The sequence below is a fragment of the Tenrec ecaudatus genome, chromosome 6 (genome assembly GCF_050624435.1).
Source record: "Tenrec ecaudatus isolate mTenEca1 chromosome 6, mTenEca1.hap1, whole genome shotgun sequence".
NCBI lineage: Eukaryota > Metazoa > Chordata > Mammalia > Afrosoricida > Tenrecidae > Tenrec > Tenrec ecaudatus.
The window spans coordinates 171,360,268-171,373,070 of NC_134535.1; the positions used below are offsets into that span (position 1 = coordinate 171,360,268).

General features: G+C 57.6%; 1 protein-coding gene across 19 annotated transcripts in view; it reads left to right on the forward strand.

Annotated features, from left to right (window-relative positions):
- Positions 1 to 12,803, forward strand: part of KIAA1217 (KIAA1217 ortholog) — a 944,408-nt gene that overhangs the window by 909,896 nt on the left and 21,709 nt on the right. For all 19 annotated transcript variants that reach the window (XM_075552493.1, XM_075552494.1, XM_075552500.1 and 16 more), the window contains 4 exons: positions 4,540 to 4,715; positions 7,870 to 8,000; positions 8,322 to 8,469; positions 11,705 to 12,095. In XM_075552493.1, coding sequence (XP_075408608.1) covers positions 4,540 to 4,715; positions 7,870 to 8,000; positions 8,322 to 8,469; positions 11,705 to 12,095 — 846 coding nt within the window. The remainder of the gene's footprint in view (positions 1 to 4,539; positions 4,716 to 7,869; positions 8,001 to 8,321; positions 8,470 to 11,704; positions 12,096 to 12,803) is intronic.

Here is a 12,803-nt window from a genome sequence, read left to right on the forward strand (position 1 = left end):
TGCCTTCCCGCTCCCGGCTGGCACACCCTTGCTGGCCTGGGATGTGTCCTCCAGTCATTCCCTTGCCCCTTTCCATTGGTAGGGATGACAGGGACCTGTGGGGAGCTCAGGTGGGGAGGGGAGGACCCTTCACTTGGCCAGGCTTGCTCACCAGGCTGTCTTGATTTGACGCAGCGCCGCGGCGTGTGTCTGGCGCCAGGGGAGCCAGAGCCAAGGGCCCTACTTCTCAGTGAGATCACGTCTGGTTTCCTCTGTCCACCTCAGACCTCTGCCTTTGGGGTGCTGAGAACGTGGCATTGGCTTAGACTAAGGCTGCCATGTCCCCTGAAGTCAAGAAAGCTGTCATGGAAGCGCTGCTTCAAAGCCCACCACAGCCAGGCCCTGGGCCACGCAGGCCTGAAAGTCCTGGGCAGCCAGTAAGGCGCCAGTCTCGAGCTGCTGTGGTTCCGTCAGGAAAGGACTCCAAGCCCGATGCTTGCCGCCCCTTCGGGAGGCGAGGAGACGGCCGGCAGTGGGCCCTCACCTTCCATGCAGGTGTGCACCTCGTGTGCAGCTACCCCAGGTGTGTCAGACACGCCCGCCCTGCTCTGATGTGCAGCAGGTTTCAGAGGGTCCCGCCAGCCTGCGGGCGACCAGCCTTTCCTGGGGAGGGGACCCACGTTTCACTCCAGCGTGCACTTGGCCGGCTCAAGGGCAACTCCGTTCAAGTTAAGACCATGATTTCCCATTGCCCTGCAAATCCCTTACCCTGCAACTCCGTTCAAGGTAAGACCATGATTTCCCATTGCCCTGCACAGGAGAGCAGAGGACCGGGCTGGAGCCCCACTGAAGATCCAGGGGGTGCTGTCATAGGCTGGCATCTGCCAGGCCTCAGATCCCCAAAGGCGGCTGCTGCGTTTCTAAGGCAACAGACCAGATACCTTTTGGCATCCCACTCGATTTCATTTAAATCCTCTCCTGAGTTGCCTCGGCCCCCTCCTCTGCGCCAGCTCCTCCTGGCATTGCAGTTTGTGGGACCCCACGCACAGGTTGGGCGGAGGGGCCAGGAGTGACTCAGTGACCGGAGGTGAGGGCGCAGACTGGGTGGGGGGAAGGCCGTGCCACAGTGGCACACTCTGCTCCTTCAGCTCTCTCACCTGACAGAGCTGGGTCCAGTGCTTCTGCTTGCTTCCGGAAGATCTGGAAATGTGTTTAAACGACATCGCTCTGTTTTTAAATGCCAGGAACTAATGTCAGCGCCGTTTGAATGGGACCCGTGCGGCCCACTGGACAGGGCTGGCCCACTGGACAGGGCTGCAAGCCAGAGAGGCTTCTTAACTTCCCTGGAGGCTTGAGGGCTGAGGCCCGCCTCTTACCGCCCCTGCCCTGTAGTGCCATCTGCTGGCCTTTGGGAAGCTGTGCTTCTTCTCTGGACCCTCGCAGGAAAACCAAGCGTGTAGTCTGAGCGAGGTGGTTTGATTGCTTTACTAGGGATGCAGGTAACAGAGCAGCACACCACGGGGCCTTAAGCAACAGAAATGTGCCTTGTCACAGTGCTCGAGAGCATCACCGCCTCTTGCTGCCTCTTGTGGGGACGCCACTCCTGTTAGCCGGCACCGGCCACCCCAGGAGGGCCTCGGCTTGTTAACTACTAGCATTCCCAAAGGCTAGTTACTAACCTGCAGGGGAGCCAGGGGCTAAGACCCACTCCAAGAGACCTCTGCGGGGCACATGCCTCCATCTGCAGCCAGTGGTAGTTCCGAACGGCATGGAGAAGGCCGGCTGTGCTAGTTTAGAGCCGCTCTCCCACAGATCTATGTGCAAGGCCCTGGGAGAATCTGATAGGGAGGCTATGGTGCAACACCGGCTGCTGACGGCCAGCACTATTCCGAGCTCCTGACTGGTAGGGAGGGCTCTAGGCAGGCTCTCCTCGCCATGCATGCAAGCGCCTGCATTCCTCCCGAGCTATGGAACAGTTTGGGGCTTGCTTTCTGGTGTAAAGGCCAATGAGCGGATGTGCCTTTGAAGTTAGCAGTTGGCATCTATGTAGTTCCGCAGGACAGACACCCGGGGGCACAGAAAGCATGCGGTGGGCCCTTGCCTCTGCCTCTGTGTTTGTAGACCCCGCGCTCATTCTGCTGCACCCCCGCCCCTGCCCCAGGAAACAAGAGTCTACATGAGAAAAGAACAGAATAATGTAGGCGCCTCCGCCCCAATTCCCCTTCTGCATATGTGTTGTTACACAGCGGGAGTGATTCTCCGTCCAGTAATAGAGCTATCACTCGGATACGCGAAACTCCCTAGAACAGTCTCCAAAGAACAAAAAATGGAATTAGAAATTCAAATGTTCTTTGAACTGTGTTATAAAATAGTGAAACGGAATGAAGTCTTTTGTGCTTGGCAGCCAACTCCCGTAATTAGATAATTAAATTCTAGGGAAACCCCAGACTAGAGCGCATATCCTGTTTGAGCACTTCATTTGCACAATTGATGGATGATTCTCAGGGAAATAATGTGGATGCAGACACCGTGGGGTGGGCAAATTGTAAACTGGATCCAGAGAGCGCCAAGGGAGGCGTGGAGGGCTTCCGCACACCAAGACACGCACTCTGGTCCCCTTCCTGTGACTCCCCCCCACCACCCAGTGTCACAGGAATGGTCAGGCTAAGCCTCCACGCCATGCCACGCACCGGTCAGTCTGTGCAGGTCAGCATGGTGCTGTCGTCCCAGGAGCCTACCGGTGAGCTTTCCAATACCAGCAGGGTCCGCTTGATAGGCAGGCCTCAGTGACACGTCCAGATGAAGATGAGCTTAGCAGAGAGCTGGCAGGCACACCCCAACAGTGAGCCAATGGGAATATCATGGATCACAGCAGAATATTGCTTGGCTCTCTGGCCATCGTGAGGGACCCACAGCTGGAGAAGGCCAATAGGATGGTGACTGTGAGGGTGGGGGCCTTGGGGAGATGCATGGACGCAGAAGCACAGCGATGGACAGGCACGTGAAGGTGCCGGGATGGGAGGGACGACCCGGGACCAGGCAGCGTGCCGGTATGTGTCGGGTCAGGCCGCTGTGACAACCCCGTATCTGTTCCTCCGTAGCAGTCTTGGGGAAATGGTTCCCAACCCTGGATAGCCTTTCGCTTTACTTGAAGATCTAACCAAAACGTGACTATCCGGCCACCGCGGCCAGCGTCTGGTCTTGTCGATCTCGACTGGAGGGCAAGGGCTGGGGATTCTAAGGTTCACCCAGGCTGGGAATGATGGGTCTCCGGTAGGCCTCGGGAATGCCGCACTGAGTCCGCACAGAAGTACTGAGTCCTCGGGTACCTGTCCCAACGGGTGAAGCAGAATCAAACGAGCCCCCCCCCCCCCAACCCCTTTGCTGGTGGACATGGCACTCTGAAGACTCGGAAGTCCTGACTTCCAAATAACCCTCCTGCTGCCTGGTGGCTGCGTAGGCCTTGTTCTGTTCACACAGCCGCCTGTTGATCCGAGGGGATAGCTCGTGGTTGAAAATCAGGACAGGTAATGGGCTTCCATGCCAGTGACGGGGGCAGCCCCGCGGCGCTGGTCTACCCTGTCGTGTAGGCTCCCTGCGCTGGAGGACACACAACCACAGCAGGTGACGTCATTCTTGTATGGTGCCATCCACCTCTGACTCCCGTGCGTAGTACAAGGCTGGCTTGGGGCTTCATTGAGTGGCAGAGACAACATGGGCAGTGGGACTCTTCCCGAACACCTGCTGTACAGCAAGCATTCCCTCATGTCATCCTCAGGATAGCCCAGCCAAACCAGGTGCCTTCCCACCTGGTGGGCGCCTCTGAGAGGGCTCTGGCTCGGAATGGCCCTGGGGACAGCAGAGTGAGGGAAGCACCGTCCTCTCAGTTAACCTGGGAGCCCGTCCTCACGGCAGCCAGTGTCACTCTGTCTTCTTTTTGGCTGCCCTGAACTTTACCGAGCACCATGTTCTTTCCCAGGGCCTGGACTCTCCGCATAGCATGGCCAAAGCTAAGGAGCCCTCTGCTGTACTTCTGAGACGGATTTGTTTGTTTTTTGGGCAGTCTCTATCTTTCCAGACAAGCGAGGCTGAGGTCTCACAGTGCCCGGTGGTTGAGAGGGTTTGGCGGTTTCTTCAATACCTGCTTGGCTCCAAAACTGGCATGCTTGGTGGTTTCTGTTAAAGGAGCCCTGGGAGCGCAATGGGCACACGTTGAGCTGCTGACTACAAGGTCGGCAGTTCAAAACCACCAGCCTCTTCAAGGGAGAAAGAGGAGGCCTGCTACGGCCGTCAGGATTTACCGTCTCAGGTGTGCACAGGGACAGCTCTGCTCTGCCCTGCAGGCGATGCGGTCTGGTTTGGAGTGTGCTGATGCCCACTGTCCCTGCTGCACGTCTTTTTGCCTGGTTGTCGGTTGGTTGCATAGGTGCAAGTGTTGCGGGCAGAAGCTGCCTGGGCTGTTTTTGCCCCCTTGCCGTGTTCATTTCTCCAAAGAAAGACGGCTTCCGCTGGCTGTGGGCTGATTGCATTCAGTGGGGGTTGATTTCCTCTGTTCTCCAGCTGCAGAACCAGGAGCTGCTGAGGGCGATGGTGAAGAAGGCCGAGGTGGAGATCAGCAGCAAAGTGCTGGACACCATGAGGAGGCTGGAGGATCCCGTGCAGAGGCAGCGCCACCTGGTGGAGCAGGAGAGACAGAAGTACCTTCACGAAGAGGAGCGGATCATGGGGAAGCTCTGGTGAGTGCCGTTCCCCTCAGGCATGTTCACGCCTGCTGAACTTGACAGGGAGCATCCCCTCCGTCCACAGGGAGGCCCTTCGTGTGGATGCAGGGGCTGATGAACCCCAAGTCGGGCATCTCTTTTCCGCGGGGTTGAGTAGGTACAGGTTAAGTCTCTGCCGAGTCTGGTTTCCATGGGTCTTCGTACCCTCCCCTGATGCCTGAGCGATCCAGTCACGCCCCGGGGTCAGAGCCCATCTAGACAAATAGCCCACGTCACGGAGTACTCCGGCAGCCTTCCTGTGAGCCCACTGTCGTACGACAACGAATGGGATTTCAGTGTAAGGCATGTGTGCTGCAGCCTGGGAGATGCCCCCTTGATTGTTGGGAATCGTACGTAAAGTTCTAATTGGGAGCCGCTATCAAGCCCTCTTTTGATGTGAGCAGTGTTTCATTAGCACCCCCATCAGGAGGTTGGGAGGCACAGTTCGTATGTGAACCCATGTTTGGTTAGGCAGCAAAGGTTTATCGTGCAAGTATCTCACCTCTGAGTACACTACAGTCGTTTTCCTGGGCACTTGGTCACGCCCATTCCATGGACTTCTTCGCTCTCCGAGCTTGGGAGCAACTTCCACCATTGGGCTAGAGGCTTCCATGTCCCGACACGTGTGGTCTCTTTGATGTGGTACCTGTAGCTCATGTCACCCCTCTGCCAACCCAGCGTGTTTGACTGCGATTAGGACGACACACTCTGGAGCAGTCGCGGGGAAACATTCGAATCTAAACCATTTTCCTAATTAATTAAATGTAGCACCGTCTACCCCGTGTCTCCCACACTGAAGAGCAGAGCTGATCGGCCACTGTGAGCTCGTAAGGCTATCATTCCTCTTACTTATCCTGGGACGGACACCCAGTTAAACCCAAACTAGGTCTCAGTTATTCCTCTCAAACGTGTCTGCTAAATGTAACCCTTCGGTGACATTTCCTGTCATAAAGGATTGTGTTCATCGCTGGACCACCGTTGACCCCGCTGAGGAAGGGCATCCTGAATCCCAGTGACAGCCTAAGAGTAGCTCAGCTCAGGCCTGACAGAGGGCGGGCAATGGGACACAGGCCAGTGAAATCCATTTTAGCAAACTCGTCTGCTTCTTTTTAACGGGAAACCAAACTGAGTGTCCCCAAACTGATTCCCACTCCTGGTGACGCCATGCCGTGGGTCAGGGCAGGACAGTTCCCAAGGGCTGGTACGTTTGGAGGCTTCCTCTGGGTGCCGTCAGACCACCATCTTCTCAGGTAGCAGCCAAGGGTGGAAATGGTTTGTACCACCCGGCGGCTCTGGTTTGGTCTTTAACTGATGTCAAGGGGAAAGCAGCTTGCACAGCTAGAAGGGCTTTGCCCCTGTCCTGCAGCTTCTGAGACCCCGGGGTGTGCTGGTCGGGTCGAGTCGAGTGGAAAGTCCTAGTGACGTTTATCTACAGCGCCCACGTGAGCGCCCTGGTCTCGTGTGCCACGTGGATGAGCAAGTGGGACCCTCTGTGCTCATCTGTGACAAGGACCATCAACGTGCATGTGGGAGTGCCGCCGGGATGCACACTGCCATCATGACACACGGTGTGGTCTTCCTGACCCAGGTGGGAAACGCCTCTCGTGTGCGAGGTTCTGAACCCACGAGACACGTTGTGTAGACGAGATTGAAAGGGGAGTTTAAGCCAAGGGTAGACCTCCAGTCAGAGGACGGACGGTTCCTGGAAATACTGAAAACCGGCAGGCTTGTGGCCGTTAACGTAGTCCTGATAGCCGTCGGGCCTTAGCTCTGCCACCAAAGCTGGGAAGGGCCGGCCGCGCCAGTCAACCTTTGCTGCAGCTGTTTGGCTACAAGATGGGAAGGGAGAGACCTTTTCTGCACACAGCGGGCCTGTCCTGGATTCCGTGTCCTGAGCTAGGGACCGCACGCACAGTCTCTCAGCCTCTGGGACATCATTTCTGCAGGAAGTCCCGTCTGGTGGCTGTGGTCCCGTTGGGTGCCTTTCCATCCTTTGAGAATGGGGACGGTGAGCAGTGACCGCCTCCCTGGTCTCCAGGCGCATCGTTCCACCACCAGGAGTGGACGGCGGTCATTTTGCTCCCATTTCTTACACTGGAAGCAAAGATATCATTCCCAAACCCCACGCCAATTCTCGGAGATGGCGTGTTTGTACCCGTCCCTGGATCCTGCGGTATGGACCCGGAGCCCTGTGTGAATGAATCCAGCCCAGCTGCAGAGTGCATCCATCTGTTTGCCCCAGAGTGGCCCAGATTCCCTGTGCCTGCTTCCCTCCTCCCTGTCCACTGCCTGTTTTCCTGCTGTGCAGGGAGCCAGGCTCTGGGAAGGAGACTTCTGCTCACTTACTGCCCCCTGGTGGTTTTCCTCCATCTATTCCTCTGGGAGCGGGTTTTCTGTTGTCCCAGCCAACAGGCAGGAGAGAAATGTGCTTTGGGATCGGGTTCTTGCTGTGCCCAGGGAGCAGGATATAATTGTTTGGTTGTCCTTGAAGTGGAAGACATAACTGAGCTCTGCGGGAGCTGGCACGCTCTGAGAGAGCACGTGTCCGGGACACTCATGCCCACCAAGGCCTGGGATCATTTCCTCTTGGGGTCTCTTGGAGGGGGCGTGGGGGCGGAACAGCCCATCAGTGACTGCAGGACCACCCCGGTAAACCAGAAACTCTTGCTGAAGGGCAGTGCCGCCGCCTCCCCTCCCCCAGAGACAGTTGGCAAGGTCTGGACACAGTGCACATGAGGGGGCAGGCCATTGGTATCGACTGGGTAGAAGCCAAGCACCCAGTAAGGCACAGGACCACCTCCACAGCAAGAGCTGTCTGCCTCCAAATGCCAGGCAAACCAGTTCACATGTCTGCAGCTCCCTCTGCCTTCCCATTCAGGCCGCAAAGTGCAAGCAACATCCGTCCTTCCACCCCGCTGACATTGGCAACGCCGGAAATGGAGAGGGGCCCTTCTCTCTAAACAGCCCCGGCAACACTTTCTGGGACTTGGCTCCGACCTCCACAACATCCTTAAACCCAGCCAGGGAGTGGAGTGGAATGGAAAGTGGGGGGCTGCTTTGCTGCTGCCGCCACCTGCCCTGGCTGAGGCCCTGGGCGCTCACTTGTCTCTGGTTTGCTCGCTCCGCACAGTGACCTGGAGAGCTTCGTGGAAGACTTAAAGGAGGGTTCTGCCTCTGCTGGATGCGTGGTTGCCCTGAAAGATGTGGAAGACGGGGCCTTCCTCCTGCGGCAGGTGGGGGAGGCTGTCGCGTCCCTGAAAGGTGAGCTTCTGCTTGCAGGGAGGGGCTGGGGCGGGCTCCTGGGGTGTCCCGAACCGGTGAGATTGTGGCGGAGCCATTCCGGGTGCCTTTGGCATCGGCTGTGTGCCAGGCGCTTGGGAGGCATCACCGAACAGAATAGACCAGCCTCCTGGCCTCACTCATGGGGACTTCTGGGGTGCCGTCGGATTTAGGACTTCACTGATGCCCACAGTTCTCACTTTCCGGGGCTCCCAACCTTTTGCCTAGTGATTGTGTGTGTGTCCGTCCGTCCGTCCGTGTCCGTCCGTCCTCCGAGAATTAACCCCCCACTTGGGCCTGCAGGGGAGTTCCCGACCCTGCAGAACAGGATGCGCGCCGTCCTCCGCGTCGAGGTGGAGGCCGTGAGGTTCCTGAAGGAGGAGCCACACAAGCTGGACAGTCTGCTGAAGAGAGTGCGCAGCCTGACCGACGTCCTGACCATGTTGCGCAGGTGACTGCCGGAGGGGGGACGAGGGGGGAGGTCCTGGAGTCCTGCCACCCAGAGGACTCCTTCCTTCCCAGCTTTGACCTTGCACTTGAGAAAGTCGCCTTTGCACTGTGGTGACCACTCCTGGGCACATGCACATCCTGGGGCTTGGGAAACACAGTAACTCTCTTTTAAAAAGATTTTAAGCACCCAGAGGTGTTTCTTGTTGCTGCTGCTGTTGACGTAGCATTTTAAAGTTAACCTCTTCCACCCCAAAGGCAGAAGGCCTGTCTGCCAGGGCAGAGACAGACCCGGGCCGGGGTTTTCTCATTGATTCTCTTGCTTCAGATTGCCAATGTCAAGTTGTGGGGTTGGTTTGTTTCCCTTTTTGCAGGATAAACATCTGGTAAAAAGGGTCTCCGTTAAGCTCCTAGCTCAGTGGCTCTGAACCTTTGGGGGTCGAATGACCCTTTCACAGGGGTCTCCCCATTCATAACTAGCAAAAGGACAGTGATGGAGTAGCAACGAACATAATGTTATGGTTGGAGGGTCACCACCACGTGAGGAACTGTGTGAAAGGGTCGCGACGTGAGGCAGGTGGAGAACCTGTAGTAACCCATCCCCATAGCTTCAGAAAAAACACTTTCAGTGAGTGGAAACAGAGGAGCCTGGGAAGGAAACGTGGAGAGCCAGCCGGCAGGGAGGAAGCTCAGTACGTGCCTCACCTCCAGGGAATGCGCGCTCTTAGAAAGAGATGACACTGCTTCAAGTGCTGCCTGCTTTTGTCGCTGTTAGCTAATTTTCTTTATTTTGGGGGAGGCCTCATAAGTTCTTGGTGGTGGCCATGACAGGAAGGGGAAAATGTTAACTAGCTTTATAAATACAGATATCTGAATGTCATATCAGCCATTAGGCGCCCCATCACCAACTGCCCTTAGGCTCATGCCTGTTGTCTTGGTGTCTTTGGTGTGTAAGTGACCTGACCGGACAGAGGAGACGACTTGGGACAAAGGGAGGAAGTAAAGGTTCAACACCCCCCGCCCCCCCAGCTCCACAAGAGAGGACACCTGGTGATGGGGGTAAGGGTTACAGCACAGGAAGCTCGAGTCTGCTCCATGGGGCCTCTCTGATTGGGTCCGTGCTGATGGAGATCTCCACAGAGCTCCCACTGACCCCCACCTCCACCGCAAAGCACCCCACAGCCAGTGGGTCGGCGTGAAGTCACGCTGAGCTTGTTGGGTGCCATCCAGTCTGGCCCATGGCCACCCTGTGGGCAGCAGGACGAGGCACAGCAGTTTGACCGGGACTCACAGCAGCCTGATGTGGGGGCTCCAAAGCTGTACGTCTTCCCGGAAGTAGGCGCCCTCTCTTTCTCCCAAGGACCGCCCGCTAGGTTTGAAACTACTCGCCCTGGTGAGTAAGCGGTTGACTGCGTGTCCGCCAGCTCCACCAGCCAGAAACGCACAGTGGTGACCAGGAAGGACAGGGTGGAGGGACGGAAGGAGGCAGAAGCCAGGGTGGGTCAACAGCAGAGCCGCAAGCAAGGGAACAGTCAAGGAGAAGCATCGCATGCCTTATGCCTCGTCAAGAAGAGAATACTTTGATAAGGCAAGAGCAGAAAGACGAAGAGGGGGCCTTCAGGGAAAATGTGGGCTGGGGTTGCCACCCAAGCCACGTGACCCTGCCTTCCCTACAGGGTACCTTTACGGCATGAGCCTAACCAGGCTCCCAGCAGGCACTGGCATCTGCACCATCCGGCCAGTCAGTGTTACACAGAAGCGTATCGGGCTCAGAGTGGTGCAGTGGGTTCCTTGGAATGGTGTGGCTGGGACGTAGTAAAGCTGACGTGTACACACAGGCCTGTCTGCCCCTAGTGGAGCAGTGTCTGTTACCCATCGGGCTACTAACTGCAGGGTCAGCGGTTTGAAACCAGCAGCTGCTCCTCAGGACAAAGACGGGACTTGCCCTCCCAAAAGGAGTCACCATCTCGGAAACCCTCGGGCAGTTCTACCCTGCTCTATGGGGCCGAGGTGAGTCGGCCCCGGCTCCAAGGCAGTGGGTTTGTTTAGTCCGTGAGGCCAGTAGTCTCACGTGCCCAGCAGCGCAGCTGTGCAGGACAAGGTCTGAGGATGGCTGTGAGAACTGCAAGTCCTCATTGACCAGGCCCAGCCAGACCACTGCAGGTTCAAGGTCAAGGAGGACAAGGGATTGGAATTAGTGCGCCTCACCGCTCTCTCTAGAGCAGTGGTTCTCAACCTTCCTCTCGGCTTGTGGTGACCCCAACCGTGAAATAGTTTTCATTGCTACTTCACCATTGTGCTCTTGTTACTGTTTCGGATCGTAATATAAATCTCTGATGTGCAGGATGCATTTTCATTGTTACAAATGGGACATAGTGATTGGTCACAAAACAACATGTAATTATACATTGTGAAATATCTATGTATTTTCCTATGGTCTTAGGCGACCCTGTGAAAGGGGCGTTCGGCCCCCAAAGGGGTTATGACCCTCAGTTTGAGAAGCACTGCTTTAGAGGTGTAGCAGTGAAAGAGGGGGGGCGGGGGGGACAGCGAAGGAAGCTGGGTGCCATTGGATGGTGTGAGCAGTGAGCATGCTTGGCAGCTCGGAGTGCCTTGGAAGCACAGCCTGGCGATCTTCTAGAACAGCAGTTCTCAACCTGGGGGTCGCCACCCCTTTGGAGGTGGAACAGCCCTTTCAGAGGGGCCGACCGATGCATCACAGCAGCCAAATGACAGTGATGAAGTTATGGTGGGGGGTCGCCTCACATGAGGAGCTGTATGAAACAGTCGCGGCATTAGGAAGGTGGAGAGCCCCTGCTCTCGAAGAAAACCAAAACCACCACAGTCACACACGAGGCTCGCCAGGAGCTGGGACCCTCATCATGTTCCCCGAAGGAGCTCTGCATGTTAGAGCTCAGCCTGTTTCCGGGCCACGGGGTCGGAATCCAGTGGGGGCGTAGGAGAATGGCGTTGGGATCACAGGATCCACATCTGGACGGGAAAGGCTGACCTCGCAGAGGGAAGGGCTGCGAAGCAGCTGGCTGAGAGAGACAGCAGGCAATGGGTGCGGCTTGTGGGAGTTGCCTTGGAAACCCTGGCCCAAGAGCGGCTCCTCTGAGGCTCAGAATGTTTCCATTCTGAAGCCAAGACTGGACTGGACTGGACGTGGCGTCCAGGCTGGGGTCCGGCGGGAGGGTCCTGAGTTCAGGGCTGACGCTGCCCCGCCTGGCTTCTCCTAGGCACGTCACCGATGGGCTCCTGAAGGGAGCCGACGCCGCCCAAGCCGCACAGTACCTGGCGATGGAAAAGGAGGTGCTGCGGAGCCAGGAGGAGGCCCCCCACGGCGCAGGCGTCCCCGGGGACATGAAGGCGGAGGTGGTGGCCGTGCACCATGCCCAGAGCTCGCCCGTGCTCATGCAGCCGTCCCAGCACTCCTCGGCCCTGCTCAGCACCGCGCAGAACCAGCCGGGGGCACCGCCAAGCCCCCCTGCCGCCTTGAAGGACGGGGTCCCCCCGCTGCCACCCGGCCCCCAGTCCCTGCAGTCGCCCGTGAACGGATCCACCGTGCAGAGCCTGTTCGTGGAGGAGATCCACAGCCTGAGCACCAAGAGCAGGGCCGTGTCGATCGAGGTAGAGTCAACTCCACGTCTTCTAATCCCGTAGACTGGATGGAGGGTAGAGTGTGGCCCTGCCCCAGGAGGAACGGGGTGGAGGTGCCATGGCCTTGTTGCACACGCCGATGTTTAGCGCTGCACACGGGTGTCTGAGGACAGTGTAGGTTCTGTTCCACGGCAGCGTGCTCCCTTCCCACACGCGAGCCCCGCTTCCACTCCCAGCCAGGATCCGTCAGGTACAGCCACCCCCACCCCACCCCGAGGCCTTCCTCCCATCAGAGGCGTCTCAAGCACTGTCCTGCTGTTGTGCAGGTTTCAGTGGGATGCCCAGACTAAGGTGAGGACTAGGAAGAAAGGCCTGGTGGTCTGTCAGAAAAACCAGCCACTGGAAACCCTTTGGATCAGGGCATGGGGCTGCTGAGAGTTGGCTGTCTGGGGGCCCTAGCAACAACCCCTTGGCTTTCACAGCCAGCCAAGCCCGTCGCTAGTCCGTCCGACCCGGTGCAGACACCCACCTCGAGGCTATGGGAGGGTGAGGCGGTGAGTAGGGTAGTGGTAAATGCCCCCCTGCCTCTCTAGGGGTAAAGTGCCCCGATTTGTAGCATCTGCCAATGGTGGTGGTGTAACTCCTCCCCCTGTGCCCGGCTTGGCGGGATCTGGGCGAGCCGAGAGTATGGTGAGGGTGTCCTAGGAGAGGTGCGCCAGGCACAGGCGGAACCCTGCT